At 33.4% G+C, this 19,073-nt stretch overlaps 2 protein-coding genes across 2 annotated transcripts; both read left to right on the top strand.

Annotated features, from left to right (window-relative positions):
• The first annotated feature begins 3,515 nt into the window (after positions 1 to 3,515).
• On the top strand, positions 3,516 to 6,285 carry LOC143591000 (large ribosomal subunit protein eL28y-like). Its single transcript, XM_077071330.1, has 3 exons — positions 3,516 to 3,698; positions 5,379 to 5,539; positions 6,055 to 6,285. The coding sequence occupies exons 1-3, from the start codon at positions 3,551 to 3,553 to the stop codon at positions 6,193 to 6,195; spliced, it is 450 nt and encodes a 149-aa protein (XP_076927445.1). The 5' UTR covers positions 3,516 to 3,550; the 3' UTR covers positions 6,196 to 6,285.
• Positions 6,286 to 12,536: 6,251 nt separating this feature from the next.
• LOC143590999 (IAA-amino acid hydrolase ILR1-like 4) lies at positions 12,537 to 18,425 on the top strand. The gene is made up of 5 exons (XM_077071328.1): positions 12,537 to 12,869; positions 15,102 to 15,227; positions 15,341 to 15,655; positions 15,719 to 15,847; positions 18,003 to 18,425. Exons 1-5 carry the CDS (start codon positions 12,537 to 12,539, stop codon positions 18,408 to 18,410), a joined length of 1,311 nt encoding a protein of 436 aa, XP_076927443.1. The 3' UTR covers positions 18,411 to 18,425.
• The last annotated feature ends 648 nt before the right edge of the window (positions 18,426 to 19,073 follow it).

Genomic DNA, 19,073 nt, shown 5'->3' with positions numbered 1-19,073 from the left:
ATTAGACCATGACCCAAACTTGTTTATGTGTTCACTCACAATTTATTTGTGGGTTCACTTTCATATTTTATATAGGCGTTTTATATAAAATCCGAAAGTCAGTGGGTTCCCGTGAACCCGCACTTCATTAGCTAGATCCACCCATGCCGCTAACTCTCAAAATTTTTTTTATTTAGTCAGTTTTCGTATTTCGCTACACTTGAAAAAATATAATGTTACCCCTATTTATTTAAAGTTCAACCAAATTAAAAGCTAAAACTAATTAAAGCCCTATTAAAGTATAAAGTCCAAACAAAATAAACCATTGTTCATTGTCCCCTTACGCTTGGACTAGGATGGACTTCAATATTCAACAAAACAAAGTTTCATTTAACCATTGTCTACCCCACGTTGCTTCCACCCCACGCTGTTAGACCCCCTGTTGCCCTCCTCCGGTCACCGGACTTCCACGCGGTAGCCGAGTAGCCAACGAACAGTGTACCCCTCCTCGACGATCCGACTTCCACTTGTTCGGTTTATATATTCTTCTACTTTTATCTAAAATTGTAATTGTTAATTTGTTTATATAAATTGTCAATTTGAATTTGTTTATAGGCAATTAAATATTTGAATGATTAATTATGGTTTATTAGATATTTGTTTCTTCTAAAATTAGGAAACATGAAAGATGAAACGACAACGTCTCATTAGCAATCTTTTTAAACGAAAATTCCAATAAAATGATGATATTTGTACAACAAGTTAAAAAAAGTTATTATATGAAATACGGTTAAAAAATCGGTTATTGTATGAATACGGTAAGAAGAAAATTCCGTTTGCATTGTATGAAATACACTAAAAAAATTTATTTCAACGTTACCCCTGAGATTTCTATCTAGATCTGCCACTGCTAAAAGCTCAAATTAAACCGAGGTTGAACCCATATTGAAGCCCGTTTGTTAGAGTCGTGCTTCATATATTGAGATTTGTTGGGCTCGCGACTCAAGAGACTAGATAAACCTATTTCGTTAATAAATGTAATAAGTATATTACATAATAAATATTATAAAATTTACAGATAACAATTTATGTTATTTTTCATGTATAAAACTATAGTTATAAGTATTTGCAAATATGGTTAGGTTAAAATAAAAAGCCATTTGAGTTGTGAAAACTCTAGAAACTCATTCTCAACTACATGTTTTTAATTAAAGTTTGAATTTTGTGGTCCACAGTTAAAGTGAATAAAAAATGTAAATCTAAATATAACTTTTTCTCAATATAAAAATTAATAAAAAATGTTAAAAATAGCAAAACATTTTTTTTATTTTCGATATCTTGGATTAAATGTAACAATATATATTACGCGTGAAAAAAAAACAAAATAAAGAACGATATTACATAGGGTTTTCACAACTCAAATAGATTTTCATTTCATACTTCCCCTTTGCAAATATAATGCTATGTGTATAAAATGAAATAATTATCGACATGTTAAATGAGCTGAGCTCAAGTTTTAAGTTTTTTTCTCAGGAGACTAGCTTAACTTTTAAATATATAGCCAACTCTAGCATTTTTCACTAAAACATCTTAATTAAGCAGATCAAAGAAGGTAGATTGGTTTAGATACTTTCTAGGAAGTTTTTCGTTAGTGGATTCAACTAATCTTGAACAAATTAAATTTTATAAAAAATATGTTACAAATCTATTTATTTTCTTTTTGATAAAGGAGACAATACCATAGCAAATTTTATTAATCAAGAATTATTGCATGTCTTCAAGAAATTCAATTTTACTACAAGTCAGTGTAACTTTTTTTTAATCGTTTTACTACAAGTTAGTTAGATGCTCTTACCCCAACCGAAGCTTTTTTTTTTTTTTTTTTTTTTTTTTTGGGGGGGGGGGGGGGTTCCAAATGTGGAATGCTATTGAAGATATCGAAACCTAAATATATTTGTGGATTAATCATAAATCCAATGTTCATCATGTAAGACCATATATAGCGGATGGAGCCCTTATATGAATATTTTGCGTTATGTGGCGTCAATAGAGGCTTTATAAAACTAAGAGGTGTAGTGGATAGAGCTTCTTCCAATCATTACCTTATTAAAAAAATAAAATTCGTTTAAGTAAAACATAATTAAAGCAAACCCATCAATGATTGAGCAAATTCTCCCCTCCATCCAGCCCCCACCCCCCCCCCCCCCCCTCAAATCAATCAATGGAACCCATGGGCGTGGTGTGCAGGACGTTATGGAGGCTTTATGAGGATGCCCACTACGCTTAGAGGTGCATAAAAATCTCGAACACGGAATTGGACTAAAAGAAAAAACCCGAGTTTTAAATACCCGAACCCCCGTACCCGATAATACCCAAGAACCTTACCTGATCTAAACTGATAATACTCGAAACCCGGTTCTAGTTATACCCGAAACCGGGGTTTTTTGCATACCTAAACCGGGGTTTTTTTCCATACCCGGATATTAATGCTTATGCACATGTGTCTGTTTGACACTTGGCAGTGCCTGTGTGGCTGCCCACGGATTTATAGCCGTTCTCTAATAGATCTTTTTTTATAGAACATAGAACATATTTGATATAGATACATGTTTAGATAACATCTTTTGACATACCAAACAATTGAAACCACAAAAAGTATATGTTTTTTTTTATATATTTGGTTAGTTATTTATATACGTTTGAATAATATTTGAAGTTTATATGCAAAAACATGGAGTTAGGATAAAAAAAACGAAGCAAGCCCATTGACAAAGAAAGCTGCAAAAAAAAAGTCTTTTAAATACCCAAAAATAGGGTATTCAAATACCCGGGCATTGAAGACCTGCTCAATACCGACTCGGAGTCGGTACATAGGGCATGGTTTTTCAAGCCAATACCCAGACCCGAACTCGACCTGGGTATTTATAATACCCGATCATATCTGAACCCGGTTCCATACCCAAATCCGAGTTTTTCTAATACCTGATTTGTGCACCTCTAACTCCGCTTGCTCTAAGCTAGAGGTGCACAAATCGGGTTTTTCAAATACCCGGGTTCGGGTATAAAACCGAGTTCGGGTATGACCGAGTATTGGAAAATCGGGTATTGGTAATACCTGGGTTGGGTTTGGGTTTGGGTTTGGGTTCGGGTTCGGGTTCGGGTCCGGGTATTATCTCTAAAAACCATACCCTATGCATCGGGTTCGGGTCGGGTATAGAACTGGATATCTGAATACCATATTTTTCGGTTTTTTTGAGGTTTTTTATGGGTTTTTTTCGAATATAGATTGGATTTTTTTAAAGGGTTACAATTTTTAGGGATATTTTCAGGTATTTTTCATCTCTAGGTCCGGCCATCATCATGCCTGGCCCAAACCCAACCAGCCCACTATTTAACTTTAGCCGATGGAGGGTTATAAACGCACACACTTAAAACTACAAGTAAAAGTTTCGCTAGGTTTGTAGACCATGCTTGCATATAAAACCAACCTCACTTCATTCTTCAGCCTCCAGCATCTCTCTCTCACAGTCGCCGTATCAAAACCCTAGACACAATCAATCAATCAGGTAAGATGACCACCGTCCCAGGGCAGCTGGTATGGGAGATCGTGAAGAAGAACAACTCGTTTCTCGTCAAGGAGTTCGGTAACGGAAGCCAGAGTGTTCAGTTCAGTAAAGAGCCGAATAACCTTTACAATCTCAACTCATACAAACACTCTGGTAAATTAAATAAATATTAATATCGGTTGCTTGTTTGCCGTAGCGTTTTTATTTAGATCGTTAATTATTATAAATTTAGGCATTGGTTTTATTTGTGTGTGTTGAGAATTGTAATGTGGTATGCTGACGTCAGGTGTTGTTTTACTTACGAGTTGCTGGTGAGCTACTTGAGATCGGATTGATATAAGTTTTAGAATTAGTCAGAGCAGTTTTCAGCTTGAGCTTTGTATTGGAAGCTTGTTTAGTTATCGAGCCTGAGCTCGGGCGTTGTATTGGAAGCTTGTTTGTGCTAGTAATTAGGGATGAGATTGGTACTGTACCGGTACTGAACATCCTGGTCCCGAAAATCGCAAATTTTTGGTACCGGTACCGGTTCCGAAATCTTTGGTTCAGTACTGGTACTGGTACCCGGGACGTTACCGGTATTGAAGGCAAAAAATTCAGGAAATATCGGTACCGGTACCAATACTGAAACTTTAGACTTTGGTACTGATTCGGTACCAAATTGGTACTGATTTTGGTACCGGTACCAATCGGTATTGGTACTGAATTTGCTCATCCCTAAGTTGAACTCGGTGAAGGTTTTTCTTAAAATTATAAAATTTTTTAAAAATGCATATTTAATAATTTATAAAAGGGATTACTCTATAGAATAGTAGCAAGTTTTGGAACGGTTCCAATCAGGTGACTTATAAAATAGTATGTTCCAATCAGGTCACTCGTAAATATTATTTTGTTCCAATCAGGTTACTAAAGTTATCTTTGTGTTCCAATCCTAGAGCTTTTATAAAGCTTGTTTAGTTATCAAGCTTGAGCTCGGATTTTGTATTCTGGACTTTTATTTCTTAATTTACATTGCAAAGCTGAGCTAATACTTATTTATGGTTTTTTTAAATTTTAAAATAATTTAAAACATAATAAACAGGCCAAGACTCATGAACTGAGCTTAAGCTTGAGCTCGGGTTTTGTATTCTGGACGTGTATTTCTTAATTTTACACTGCAGAGCTGAGATTTTTCTTAAAATAAAATAATTTAAAACATAATAAACATGCCAAGACTCATGAACTGAGCTCAAGCTTGAGTTTTTGTAAGTCAAAATGAGTTGAGCGTGAGTCTACTTGAGCTCGGGTTTGGCTCGTTTACACCTCTACATGCAACTATCTAATGAATATAATTTTTTCTCTGATTTTTTAGATGCTGAGTTAGTATGTGGTCTTTTTGTTCTGTTAGTATTGTCTTGTGTTTTTGATTGTATTCAAGTGTAGTAAGGTTTTTAATTGTGGGCATTTTTGTGTGACCTAATTCATTGCTTCTTGTTGAATGTTTTGATTATGCATGATCCTTTTATTTGCAAAGAAGCAGTAGTTTATTAGTTTTAGTTTGTTATTTTTTGAACTGTTGTAGGTTGCGTATCTATTCTACTTATGTGATATATAGTTTATACATATTTTGATAACTTAGAACCAAAATTTCAATATTGGTCTTTGAGTAAACTATTAAGTTTGTATCGATGTAGGTGCACTGATTTTACTCTTTTAGATATTGGTTTTCAAGGCCTTAATTTCTTTTTTTAGTGTATATGGGCTTTTATTTGCATTCATATTTTGCTATATATTTGTTGCTTAATTTTAACAACAGAAAATTTAATATCTTGTTACTTTGTTATAATCTTATTGCAGGACTAGCTAACAAGAAGACCGTTAGCATTCAGCCAGCTGGAAAGGAAGGTGTCTTGCTTGCAACAACCAAGACCAAGAAACAAGCCAAGCCTGCAAGTTTACTCCATAAGTCTCTTTTGAAAAAGGAGTTCAACCGTATGGCCAAGGTTGTCGTCAATCAGGTAACATCTTGAGAGAAACCATATTCATTACTGTTTAGGGCTGTCCAAACCGCTCGCTGTTCGCTTGGAAACTGCTCGGAAATTGCTCGCTCGTTTTATAGTTTTATTAGTTCGATTCTAGTTTTCAGAATACTAAAAGTTTGTTTACATGTTCTTTATATATCACTTCAAACATACTTGTTCCTAAATATTGACAACCTATTATATGTTTGTCTAAAAACTACTAATTTGTTTACAAAATATATTATTAACAACCTTCAAACTTGTTTTTCTTATTGAAAATTTTAAAGTGAAAAAGAATTAAAAAATGCTCGAAATTGCTTGATGTTCGAGCAAAAATGCTCGATTCGACTTTGGCTTGTTTTGTTTTCACTCGGTTCGAGTTTCAGCGGTTCGGTTCGGTTGTAAACGAGCCAAGCAACGAGCAAGCCTTTGCTCGGCTTGGCGCGTGAACAGCTCTATTACTGTTACTTTGTTTGATGTTGAGTTATGGAATCTAAATTGCTTGATCGCAGGTTGCTAGCAACTACTACAGGCCGGATTTGAAGAAAGCAGCTCTTGCAAGATTGAGTGCTGTTAACAGGAGCCTCAAGGTTTCGAAGTCTGGTGTCAAGAAGAAGAACCGACAGGCTACAAGGGTTCACGGTAGGAAATGAATAAGAACTGTTTGTTTGTGAACCGAGTTCTTTTTCATAAAATTTTCATGATTTTTATGTCTAGACTTAAATCGAATTCATCATCTTTTTAAGCTTGTGGTCTTTGAGATTCTCGGAGTTAAAGATGGTTGTTTTTGTTACTATGACTGCAGAATGCTAGATTTTGGTTTGTGCTTCTTTCCCGAAGTACGCTATTGTTTGCTTTTACTTGATTTTGAATTCACCTTATACGCAAATCTACTGGTTTTTTGTTTATTATTTTGGCATTTTTTGATGGGTTTAGAGGGGATCAATACCGTCAAAACCCGACCCAATCCTACTCGAAACCCGAAAAAAACCCGGTAAAACAGGTCATCAAATACCCAACTATACCTGGAACCGGTTCCTACCCGGTTTTGGCTTCTGAGAATACCTGGTTTGTGCAACCTTTAGTATTTAGTGATGATAGGCTTCCTTCATGCGACTCATCCATTCTCAAATGACACACGCCTTACCTATCGTAAAAAAAGGCTTTTGATTGAGTAATTGGATTTCTATCGCGTACACAGTTCTATTAATGGTTTTTTAAACTCTTCCATGCTCTCCACGAACAACTGCTCCTTTGTTGAATTTGCAGCAGCCTAAAACAAAATTATAAATTGAAACCCCAAAAATCGATGTTGGGTTTGATATAGATTCCAATCAATGTGATAGTCGGCCTAGGGTTTTGAAAATGCGGGTTTGATGATAGATTCTGGTTATGTGTATGAAGGTTTTGATTTTATTTTATTTTTTTTATCAAAGGCCATGTAAGCAGTTTCATGAGGTTGTGAATTGTAAAGAAGTTTGAGTGATCTAATTGATATGAAACTTTGTTACATATCTACGAAGTAGTCTTAATTTTAAATTTTTGAAATGCAACTTTTAAAAATTCTAAAGTAAAAAAAACATGTTATTTTGATTTAATTAATTAAAAAGTCAATGTCAATAATTTTGAATTACACATCAACAGTCCAAATCATTTAGTAACAATATTTTTAAGAAGAAAACAAGTGACTCGTCAGTGGTGTAACCTATTAAACAGATAAAAAAAACTATAGTTATAACATTAGGTAAAATTTGAGTGACGTAATTTTGTTAAAGAAATATGAATGATCTTATTGAGACGATACCTTCGATAAATTTACACGAAGCTGTCCCTTCAAAATAACACTACTTTACTAAAAAAGTAAAAAAATAAAAAAATCTTAAAAATCAGCAGCACATATGCTTGATGTTAACATCTTATGTGTCTTTATATGTACTAAAGAAAAATATCCCATCTTTATGTCATCAGTTGCTATAGCTTTTGTACTCCTTTTGAAATTGACTTCGAAAAAGAAAACTGAAGGACTAATTGACTAAATAACCTTTTTATCCGAATGATTAAAACTTGAGAAAAAAAAATTAACAAAAGTAAACTGGATTCCTAAAAATTGTTTTTTTTTATGTAAATTAAGTCTCATTGTATATCATTCTATCAATTTACCATTATTTAACCCATTTTGATAAGTCCATTTTACTACTAAGGTTTCGAGAATTTGAGTTCGTGTAAATTTGGTCACTACAATAGATTAGAAATTACCGAATTAAAGTTTGCTTGAGACTGACCAGACTGACTCGGGACTTGGAAAATCTCTAGAAATTTTTTTTAGTTTAATTGTCCATTTAGTTTTACTTTATTCTTATGATGCCTTTTTTTAATGAAGCATCACCGATAAAATGCTCTTAATTTGTTTTTATAACTAATTCAAACGTACACACACTTTAATCTTAATTCTGAATTTATACATCTGTCCACCGTAAAATTTTAGCTCTCACCATGTAGGGAAGACATTTTTCCGACAACTTATTACCCCTAGGTTAAAGATTGTGCTTAACCGCAAGAAAAGTTCTGTATTTAGTCTTTCTTTTCTTTTCTTTCTAGTTCATAATTATAGCCTATAGTGTTTTTTTTTCATTGAAAAGAAATTTCTTTTCTTTTCTTTCCCTTCTAGTTCATAAAAGTTAGATGATCAAATTTCGTTTCATTGAAAATTTGCCTCTATCTAAAAGTGGACCAAATCAAACTCCAAAACTAAGTTTATGGTCCAAAAGTTTCATATCTAAATCTAACTTTTAACTATACTGTTAAAAAAAGGCATATTGCCCATATGACATTCAACCAAGCCTTCTACTAGATGCCAAGCATACAAGTTTTCAATTTAACAAATTCCACATCATTATTTATTTAGTTATACTTTGGTTTAAATGTTTAATTAAAAATGTTCTATTTTTTTATGATTTTGAACCAATGTTGTTTGTGAGAATTGAGCTCACCATCTTGCTTTTAAAATTTTTGTGATTTACCAATTCAAATGGAATGAATTGATGCTAACCTTCTTTTTTCCTTAATAGAAATAGATTCACGATCTTTCATTTTAATTTCTTCTAAAATACAAATACAAATTATTCTTACTAATCTATGTATTTTAGGAAATATGCAACTACCCATTCATTAATATTCATAATGTAATACATTATAAATTTATAAAATTATAATTTTCATTATGTAATTCATATATGTATATTTGACGTAAACTATACTTTAGACTAAGTTCATAATAAATGGTTGATAAAAATCTATTTTAAAAGTTTGTGTGCAAATTCATTATTTTAGACTCAAAACCTTTTAAACCAAAAAGTAAATCCAAAAACCGACCCATAAACAAACCGAACCCTACAAAAATCCAAAAACAATTATATCAACCCAAACTGTTTTTAAAACCGATAACAAAAACTTCGACTTTGGTTCGTTTGAACCCAAAACCTACTAACTGGCCTCTACACACCCTTAATTATAATGTTAATAATAGGGGTCTTCGGACGAGTGGGCGATGCAAACGCAATCAAGGGGAGTTACGTGTAGTGAATGCGTAGTGTGGACTAGACTGCTAACCCACTACACATAGTTTTATATAACAACGCTTAAAACGAATTATATGAAAAGGAAGTAGTATGACAAGATGGGCTGTTATTACTATTTATTACTAGGGTCCTTTTTTTTTGTGTGAACATGACTATTTATTACTATAAATATTGTAAGGATTGTGAACCGGTACGCAACCAACATAAACCGCTCATTTTGATTGATGTAGTGGATAAGTTCAATCATTGTAGTTGTGTGGTCAATTATCCAATTAGTGCACTGTTGTAAGTGGGCATCTAAATTACAAGGGTGGTAGGGTAACCAAATTGAACTTGTCATTGTTTATTACATAGTTGATAAATGTGAATCTCACTTTCACTTAATAAAACAATTGTTTCTGCATGTGTTCTTGCTCTACTCTAGTAAAACACTAGAGCCAACAAGCAAAAACAAAAACAAACAAACCTAAAAATGTACTTACCTTAATGTTTTCCAATGTAGTGTTCGCCACAATTGATTCACCCTCGAAAATATATATGTTTTCAGCTTTCCACAACGACCAACAAGAAGATAATCACACCACGTACACTGTCTTCTTTCGATTGTAAGGTTACTTTCCACCAAAGGGAACTGGTGACAGTTGTTGCATTGAAATACACCCCGAAATTCCACAATGGGTCACGGATTTCATCGCCCCACCAGTCACCACAACTTTTATAATCCCCGTCTTGCAAGTGAAACTAAAAAAATTATGGTTCACTTAACGTGTGATAAGAGTGTATTTTGAGTTTTTACACACGGATTCTTTGCATGATATGCAATAATTTAACAAATACATACAACTCGTGAATATGCGTTTAAAATATACCGTCTATATATCTTCAATCAACTTAATAATGAATATTATATCTTCTTGAGATTGTTGGAATATGAAGAACACATGTTAGAAGTAGTAGCCCGTAGAATAACAAGGTTTTACAAATTGTGCACCAGGAACAACAAAAACTCAATAACCATCAATAAACGCAACACACCTCTTAACAAGATGGTTTATAAATAAGACGTATCATTACTTAAATGAGTAGCTAATGTAGATATAACAAACCAATTGCGAACAACAAATGGTCTTGTAACTCACAAACTCTTTGATATTGTTCAGTGACTTTCAAAGTTAAATTACAACGTCTCATGTATTACCATAATCTTAGGGTTGTCATAACATGTCGGACACGACACGATAAGACACGACACGATGACCTGTTGTACTAAACATGAACATGATATGATAACTAATCGTGTCATTTTTTCTAAACACGAACACAAACCTGTTTAGTAATAGGTTAACCTGTTAAGACCTGTTAAGGGACCTGATTAAAGACACAATGAATAATACATGTGTAACGAAACCAAAATATTCAAAACAAACATAAAAGTCTTAATTAATAGATAATGCATAACATATTTGAAACAAAAAACCACAAATCTATAACATACTTGAAACAAAAGACGACAAATCCATAACATACTTGAAACAAAAAACCATATAAACAAAGCATAACATCCATAAAAAAACATAATATCGGGTTCTGGCGAGCATTAATGAAATTTCGTTTGTAAGTATGACTTTAGGTTTAAGACTTTAGGAGTTTATATATATTTAATTTTTTAAAATAAAAATCTACACAGGTTACTAACAGATTAACAGGTCATTAACCTGTTAAGACACGAATTTAAACATGTCTTAAACAGGTCGACTTGTTTAAAACACGAAACCTGTTAAGCTCAAACTCAAACCTGTTAAAACTCGTGCCGTGTCGTGTCGTGTTAACAGGTCCGTGTCATAAATTGACAGCCCTAAATAATCTAAGTGAGTTTAGATAAGTTTGCTTTATTATAACCCACAAACATAAATTAATGTGCTTAACCAACATAAATCATAAGAAGGAAAGGAAAAATGACATGTTCGTTTAAATTAGTCAGATTTGCTGAAAAATTTACATGTTATATCGTCTGATACATCAAGAAAATAAAGAATACGCAACATGACAATTGATGCAAGTAAATTAGGAGACCATGAGGGCAATTTCAAGTTGGTGAATCAGGACTAGTTCAGAATAAATTACTTTACTGGACGAATACTCAAAAACCGGATTTTGAATCTCATGAATCTTTTGCTTAATGGTGTGACGATTTCTTCCACCTTATCCCATTTTATGTTTTGGTTGATACCAAGGTAGATACTAGGGCTGTTACTTTTACTCGAAACCCAATCCCGAAAAAACCAATACCCGAACCCGAACTAACCCGACCCGAAAAATCCGAACCCGAGAAAAGACTAACCCGAACCCGAACCGAAGTAATTCGGGTTGTTCTCGGGTTTGATTTATAAGTTTCGGGTCAACCTGAATAAACTTTTAGTTTTGAAATTAAATGTATTTTTAGGTCAAATAGGCTTAGTCTTAGTCACTAAAGTTGTCCGAATCTGAGCATAATCGACTGTTGTCATTCCAACTATTATGTATCGATTGTTTATTGTTAATTTATGTTTTCCGTCTATTACTAATAGCAACCGTAATTGAAGAACCAAATCACGTTTGATTGAAGACGATTATGATTCGAGTTAATTATTTAATTTTACTCTTCTTTTAAATTGTTTTATGACTTTGTCATACTATTTTGGTTTATTAGTTGATTATTTTTTACGTTACGAGCAAAGAAGAATATGTTGTTTTATTTTTAGCATTGAAGTTTTTAAAAAAATTTGTTTTTTGTTTCAGTTTCTAAAACCCGAACCCGAAAAACCCTGAGAGATTTGGGTTGGGTTTTGGATTAAGATTTATAACTTTGAAACCCGAAGAACCTGACCTGGAAAACCCGTAACCCAAAAAACACTCCTAGTAGATACCTTTGCTTTAGATGGGTTTATTGCACTCACAACCACTTAACGCCTCATACTCATACTTTTATACTGACATATCCGATGTACTAACTTCTTTTTATACCATCAACATCTTCCTAAAACAAACTTACATTAAAATTATTCTTTATGCATCACATGATTACACAACTATAACTCGTACAAGAACAATTATTTTGATGAGACCCGTAACCCATACCAATCACCCCACCAAAAGTAAAAGCATGTCACACATGATCATATGTGTCCATCTTCAGTCTTCACAATGCTGACGTGGCACCAATTATCCACGTGCCACTTCCCATATCGCACGTGCACGTCTCTTTAAATCGAATCCCTCGTGGCAGATATCAACGGCGGAAACTTAATAATAATAATAATAATAATAATAATAATAATAATAATAATAATAATATTATTCTCCGATCAATTTCAAGAATCTTGAAATTTACACACAAAATAAAGATTTCAAGAAACCTTTGAAATTAAGCTTAAAAGATGAGTTTTGCGAGATGGGTTTTTCAAATTATTATTATTATTGCCCTAATTGAACCCCAAATTGGGGGTTCCGAGATTTCAAATGGGTTTCTTGAAATTGCTAAAAAAGATGAGGTTTTTGATTGGATGGTGGGTATTAGGAGACGAATTCACGAGAATCCGGAGCTGGGTTATGAAGAATTTGAGACTAGTAGGTTAATTAGAGAAGAATTGGATAAATTGGGTATTGGGTATAAGTACCCGGTTGCGGTTACTGGTGTTGTCGGGTTTATCGGGTCCGGCGAGCCTCCGTTTGTTGCGATTAGGGCGGATATGGATGCTCTGCCCATGCAGGTTTTGTTCTTTTATGATTTTTAGTTTTTGGGATTGGTGGGCTGGTGATTTGGGGTGTGTTGACTTTTTGTGGAAAGGTTGACTTTTTTTGTGTGTGTTGACTTTTGTGGTGAGTGCAAGGTGTTAAGAACAGTTGCAGAGTGATAAAGTTTTGAACTTTTTGTAGTTATTTTAAGGTTGTTAAAATGGTGTATGTGAGTTTAGCAGGTGATAATTTGGGGATCTGTTGACATTTCATAGAAACTTTGACTTTTGTTGACTTTCATGTTGAATATAAGAAGTTAAGAATAGTTGCAGAGTGATAAAGTTTTGAACTTTTTATAGCTAGTATAAGATGGTTAAAAAGTTGTTTTGTGGCTATATGAGATTATTGCTGGTGATAATTTGGGATCTGTTGACATTCTATAGAAACTTTGACTTTTGTTGACTTTCATGTTGAGTGTAAGAAGTTAAGAACAGTTGCAGAGTGATAAAGTTTGGATCTTCTTATTGCTAGTGTGAGATTGTTATGTATGTGAGTTTATTGCAGGTGATAATTTGGGGATCTGTTGGCATTTTATAGAAACTTTGACTTTTGTTGACTTTCATCTTGAATATCAGAGTGATACAGTTTTGAACTTTTTTTATAGCTAGTGTAAGATGGTTAACATGTTAGTGTATACAATTGCAGGTGATAATTAGGGTATCTGTTGACATTTTATAGAACTTTACTTTTGTTGTATGTTTTACTTTCATCTTGAGTATTGGAAGTTAAGAACAGTGGCAGTGTGATAAAGTTTTGAACTTTTTATAGTTAGTGTAAGATTGTTAAAATGGTGTATATGAGTTTATTTTGTGTTATTAGGTGATAATTTGGGGTTCCGTTGACATTCTTTGGAAAATTTGACTTTTGTTGACTTTCATGGTGAGTATAGGAAGTTAAGACAGTTGCAGTGTGATAAAGTTTTGAACTTTTTTTAGTTGGTATAAGATTGCTAAAAATGGTGTATATGAGTTTAATTTAGGTTCTTAAATGATAATTTGGGGATCTGTTGACATTTTTTTAGAAATTTTGACTTTTGTTAACTTTCATTCTGAGTATAAGAAGTTAAGAACAGTTGCAGAGTGATAGAGTTTTGAACTTTTGTTAGTTGGTGTAAGATTGTTCAAATGGTGTATGAGTTTATTTTAGGTCAGTAGGTGATAATTTGGGGATCTGTTGACATTCTTTGGAACTTTTGACTTTTGTTGACTTTCATGGTGAGTATAGGAAGTTAAGACAGTTGCAGTGTGATAAAGTTTTGAACTTTTTATAGTTTGTGTAAGTTGCAGGTGATATTTGGGTCATTGTTGACATTCTGTTGAATCTGTTGAAACTTTGACCTTTGTTGTGTCTTTGACTTTCATCTTGAGTATTAGAAGTTAAGAACAGTTGCGGAGTGATAGAGTTTTGAGCATCTTATAGCTAGTGTGGATGGTTAAAAAGTTGTGTATGAGTTTATTGCAGTTGATAATTTAGGGATCTGTTGACATTCTATAGAAAATTTGACTTTTGTTGACTTGGACTATGAGAATTTAAGAACATTTGCAGAGTGATACAGTTTTGAACCTTTTTAGGAAATGCGACTGAGATTGCTAAAAAGTTGTATGAGTTTATTGCAGGTGATAATTTGGTACATTCTATAGAACTTTGACTTTTGTTGTATGTTTGACTTTCATCTTGAGCAAAAGAAGTTAAGAACAGTTGCAGAGTGATAAAGTTTTGAACTTTTTATAGCTAGTGAAAGATGGTTAAAAAGTTGTATGCGACTATATGAGTTTATTGTAGGTGATAATTTGGTGATCTGTTGACATTCTTTAGAAATTTTGACTTGTGTTGACTCTCATCTTGAGTATAAGAAGTTAGTTAAGAACAGTAGCAGAGCGACACAGTTTTGAACATCTTATAGCTAGTGTAAGATTGTTAAAACATTGCAAATACGTTTATCACGGGTGATAATTTGTGAATCGGTTGACATTCTAGAGAACTTTGACTTTTGTTGTCTGTTTGACTTTCCTCTTGAATATAACTATATAAGAAGTTAGATTAGTTACAGAACGATGCACTTTTGAACTTCTTACAGCTACTGTAACATTGTTAAGTTGTATTTGAGATTATCGCAATTGATGATTAGGAATATCTGCTGACTTTGGATAAAAAAATAATAAAAAAAAAGCATAAACTTTTGTTATATGTTTGACTTTTGTGTTTAGGAAATGGTGGAATGGAAGCACAAAAGTAAAGTTCCTGGAAAGATGCATGCGTGTGGTCATGATGCTCATGTCACCATGCTTCTTGGTGCAGCCAAGATCCTAAAAAACCATACACATCTTTTGAAGGTTCGTTGATTTTTTTTTCTTTTTTTTTTTAATTTGACCTGTTTGAGTTAAAACATAATCCAAATCAGCCCATGCGAACAATAGTTCTCATTTCATATTTCTTGATTTTGTAGGGAACGGTAGTTCTAGTTTTCCAACCCGCTGAAGAAGGCGGTGGTGGGGCCATAAAGGTGGTAGAAAGCGGCGTTCTTGAAAACGTGAAAGCAATATTCGGTTTACACGTATCTCCAGCTTTACCATTAGGTCAAGTGTCTTCTAGATCGGGTACTCTTTTGGCCGGTAGTGGTTTCTTTGAAGCTGTAATAACCGGACGAGGAGGTCATGCAGCCATTCCACAACATTCTATCGACCCGATTTTAGCAGCTTCAACTGTTGTTGTTAGTTTACAACATCTTGTGTCCCGTGAAGCCGATCCTCTTGACTCTCAGGTACGTTAGAAGTTATTGTCTTGATAATGTAGTTAGAAAATGCTAAAAGGTTAACTCGTGTAGGTGGTTACGGTTGCTAAGTTTCAAGGGGGTGGCGCGTTCAATGTTATTCCGGATTCTGTTACCATTGGTGGGACCTTTCGAGCTTTTTCTAAAGAAAGTTTCATGCAACTTAAGCAGCGAATCGAGGAGGTGATTATTATCATTTCATTTTATCGTAATCACATTTTTTCACCGTTCTACTAAAGTCAACTACTAAAACTAGGGGTGGCAAATGTGACTCATGGGTTGAATGGGTTGTAATAAAATGTATATAATGGGTTAAAATAAAAAAAGAAAATTATTGAAATGGGTCAAAACAAGTTGACATTTCTTAAGGTTTTTTTTTTTATTTTTTTTTATTTTTATGGAACGAGAAAACCGGAGAAAACTTTTTAATTTTTTTACTTTTTTAGTTTTTGATTTATATTTCAAGTTATGATTTTTTAATTATTTTTTTTTAATATTTTAGTGAGGGGTTTCTGAAATCTCAACCCATTTTTGACCCATTTCAAAAACTCCTCATTAAAAAATCATAACTCAATTATAAATAAAAAAGTAAAAAAGTAAAAAAACTAAAAAATTTCCTCCATTTTTCTCGTTCCATAAAAATAAAAAATAAAAAAAATAAAAACGCAAGAAATGTCAACCCGTTTCAATCATTTTCTTTTTTTAGCTTGACCCATTCTGACCCATTATATACATTTTATTACAACCCATGGGTCACATTTGCCACACCTAACTAAAACCACTCAAAGTTCAATATTGTTGTTAAATAAAGTGACCTAAATGGAACAAATATGATACTATTACTTTTTAGTGATTATTAAAGTTTAAAATGAACGAGTAGGCAACCATGTAAGAAAAAAAGTTGTTAAATGATAATTAAGTTCTACACTCATTTCATTTAGTTCTTTCAATTTGAATAATAATGAAACATGTTACAACAACGATGCTAGGGGTGTAACCGAACTGAGCGGGGCTAGAGCTTGGGTCGTTTCAAGCTCTACTTCTAAAGCTCAAGTTTGGCTCGTCAATAGGTTTCCAAGCTCGAGGTAGACTCGATTGCATGGAAGTGATGTTCGTGCCTTTTGTGAGGGCACATACAAGATTTTAGATCATGATGAATATTTCTCAGCTTAAAGGCATACGTGCAAGAGCATCCAGTCACAAAATTGGAAAGAAGTTGTGGATACTATTGTTGGGGACTTCAAAATGGCGGTTAAGCTAGTACGCTATTGTGCCTTTTGAAATCACGTCGTCGGGTTTTTTTGTTTGTCAAGGTACACTTCATGCTTTACCTACAAGATTGCTTTCGAAACTTGTACAACATCCAAGGAACCTTTCCACTAGTTACGAGTTAATAGTAGAAAATCAGTAGTATGCTGTTTTTTTTAATTTTAGTATGGTGTTCTTAAATCTTTTTAATTTTCTTTTTCTAATTTACTCTATGCAAACAAAATATAAAATTTTAGAAATATATATATTTTAATATGGAATTAGAAATATACATATATTTCAACAATTTTCTATTTCTTTGCATAGAGTAAATTAGAAAAAGAAAATTATAAAGATTTAAGAATATCATACTAAAACAGAAAAATGCCATACTACTGATTTTTTTATTGTAATTTATAACTGCTTGAAAGGTTCCTTGGATGTAATTACGTGTTCTGAAAGCAATCCTGTCAAGTAAAGCATTGAGCGAACTTAACAAACAAAAAAAACGTGGCGTAGTGATTTCGAAAAGCCCAGAAGCGTAACTAACTTGACCACCATTTTGAAGTCCCCAACGACCATTATCCACAACTTCTTTTTCAATTTTGTGACTAGGCTCAGCTCGTTATACATTACAATTATTTTATATATATATTTTTTAAATATATATTCTAATTATAATTTTTATATATAACATAATATATTAGTTTGTTATTTGTATCATAGTTTTATATATAATAAAACATATTATGTAATTAGTAAGCTAAATAAAAATTATAAAATAATAGGCTCGTTTAGTCTTGTGAGCCGGCTTGGGTTCATTTTTTCGAACAACCTTATTTTTAGGCTCGACCCTGCTCGTTTAAGCTCGGCTGGATTGGAGCTTCAAGCAAGCTGATCCCGAGTAGGCCACAGGCTGCTTGGCTCGTTTATACCCTAAATGGAACTATATTTGGAACTTGAGTTGTTTTTATAGTTAGAAAAAGTATCGGACTTTATCGGAACAAAATTGAAACTTAATTTACTATTTCATGATTATAACTAAGAGGAAATATAAGTATACAACAAAGCTAATTTATTTTAAAAACAGGTTATTGTAGGGCAAGCAACAGTGCAAAGATGTACCGCAACGGTTGAATTCTCTTCAAAAGACAAACCTTTTTTTCCCGCCGCAATAAATGACAATGCTTTGCACGAGTACTTCCAAAATGCTGCAGGCGACATTCTCGGGCCATCAAATGTTAAAACAATGCTACCATTAATGGGATCAGAGGATTTTTCGGTTTACCAAGAAGTGATTCCCGGTTACTTCTACTTTCTTGGAATGAAGGCTGAATCAAATAAGAAGCCCGCGTCGGTTCATTCTCCGGTTTTTGAAGTTAATGAAGATATACTTCCGTATGGTGCTGCCATGCATGCTTCTCTGGTTGTTAATTACCTCGCTAAGATTCAAGTTTCGGAAACTCAGTCGAAGGAAAAACGACACGACGAGCTGTAAAGTCTTTCTTTCTTTTTTTTTAAAGTTTAATATATCGCCTTTTTCATGACCAGTCTGGTTCATGTGCATTGTTGTATCATTTTGTGTAATTTGCAGAAAATTTATTTTTACCTGCAAATGATAAGGATACTTTATTGTTTATTATGATTATGGAATTGGTTTATATTTGGTAAAGACTTGCATGACTCAAGGTATGAGATGTTGGCGGGTTGGATGGGTTGAATAGAGTCGGGTTAAACGGGTCATCTTTCAGTATAGCTTAAACGGGCCAAACTGGGTTGGGTTAAATTTAGGAGGTTTGGTCGTTTTCTTTAGTATAACTTGAAATGGGCTAAAACCGGATTGAGTTAAAAGTTTAGGAGGTTTGGTTTTAACATAAATCGAAATGGGCTAAAACCAGGTTGGGTTAAAATGGGTGATTTTTAGTATGACTCGAAACACACTAAAACCGAGTTGGGTTAAAATTTAGGAGGTTTAGGTTAAAAGGGGTTGTTTTTTAGTATGCCTTGAAACACACTAAAGCCGGGTTGGGTTAAAAATTTATGAGGTTTGGGGTTGTGTTATAGTATAACTTGAAACGGGCTAGAACCGGGTTTTGGGGGGGGGGGGGTGTTTAAATGGGTTGTTTTTTTAGTATTACTTGAAATGAGCTAAGACGGTGTT

The sequence above is a fragment of the Bidens hawaiensis genome, unplaced genomic scaffold (genome assembly GCF_021521415.1).
Source record: "Bidens hawaiensis isolate Kalapana, Puna unplaced genomic scaffold, B.hawaiensis_p1.1 tig00039120_1, whole genome shotgun sequence".
NCBI classification, from domain to species: domain Eukaryota; kingdom Viridiplantae; phylum Streptophyta; class Magnoliopsida; order Asterales; family Asteraceae; genus Bidens; species Bidens hawaiensis.
The sequence above is the reverse complement of the archived record's forward strand: the minus strand, read 5'-3'. Positions and strand labels throughout refer to the sequence as shown.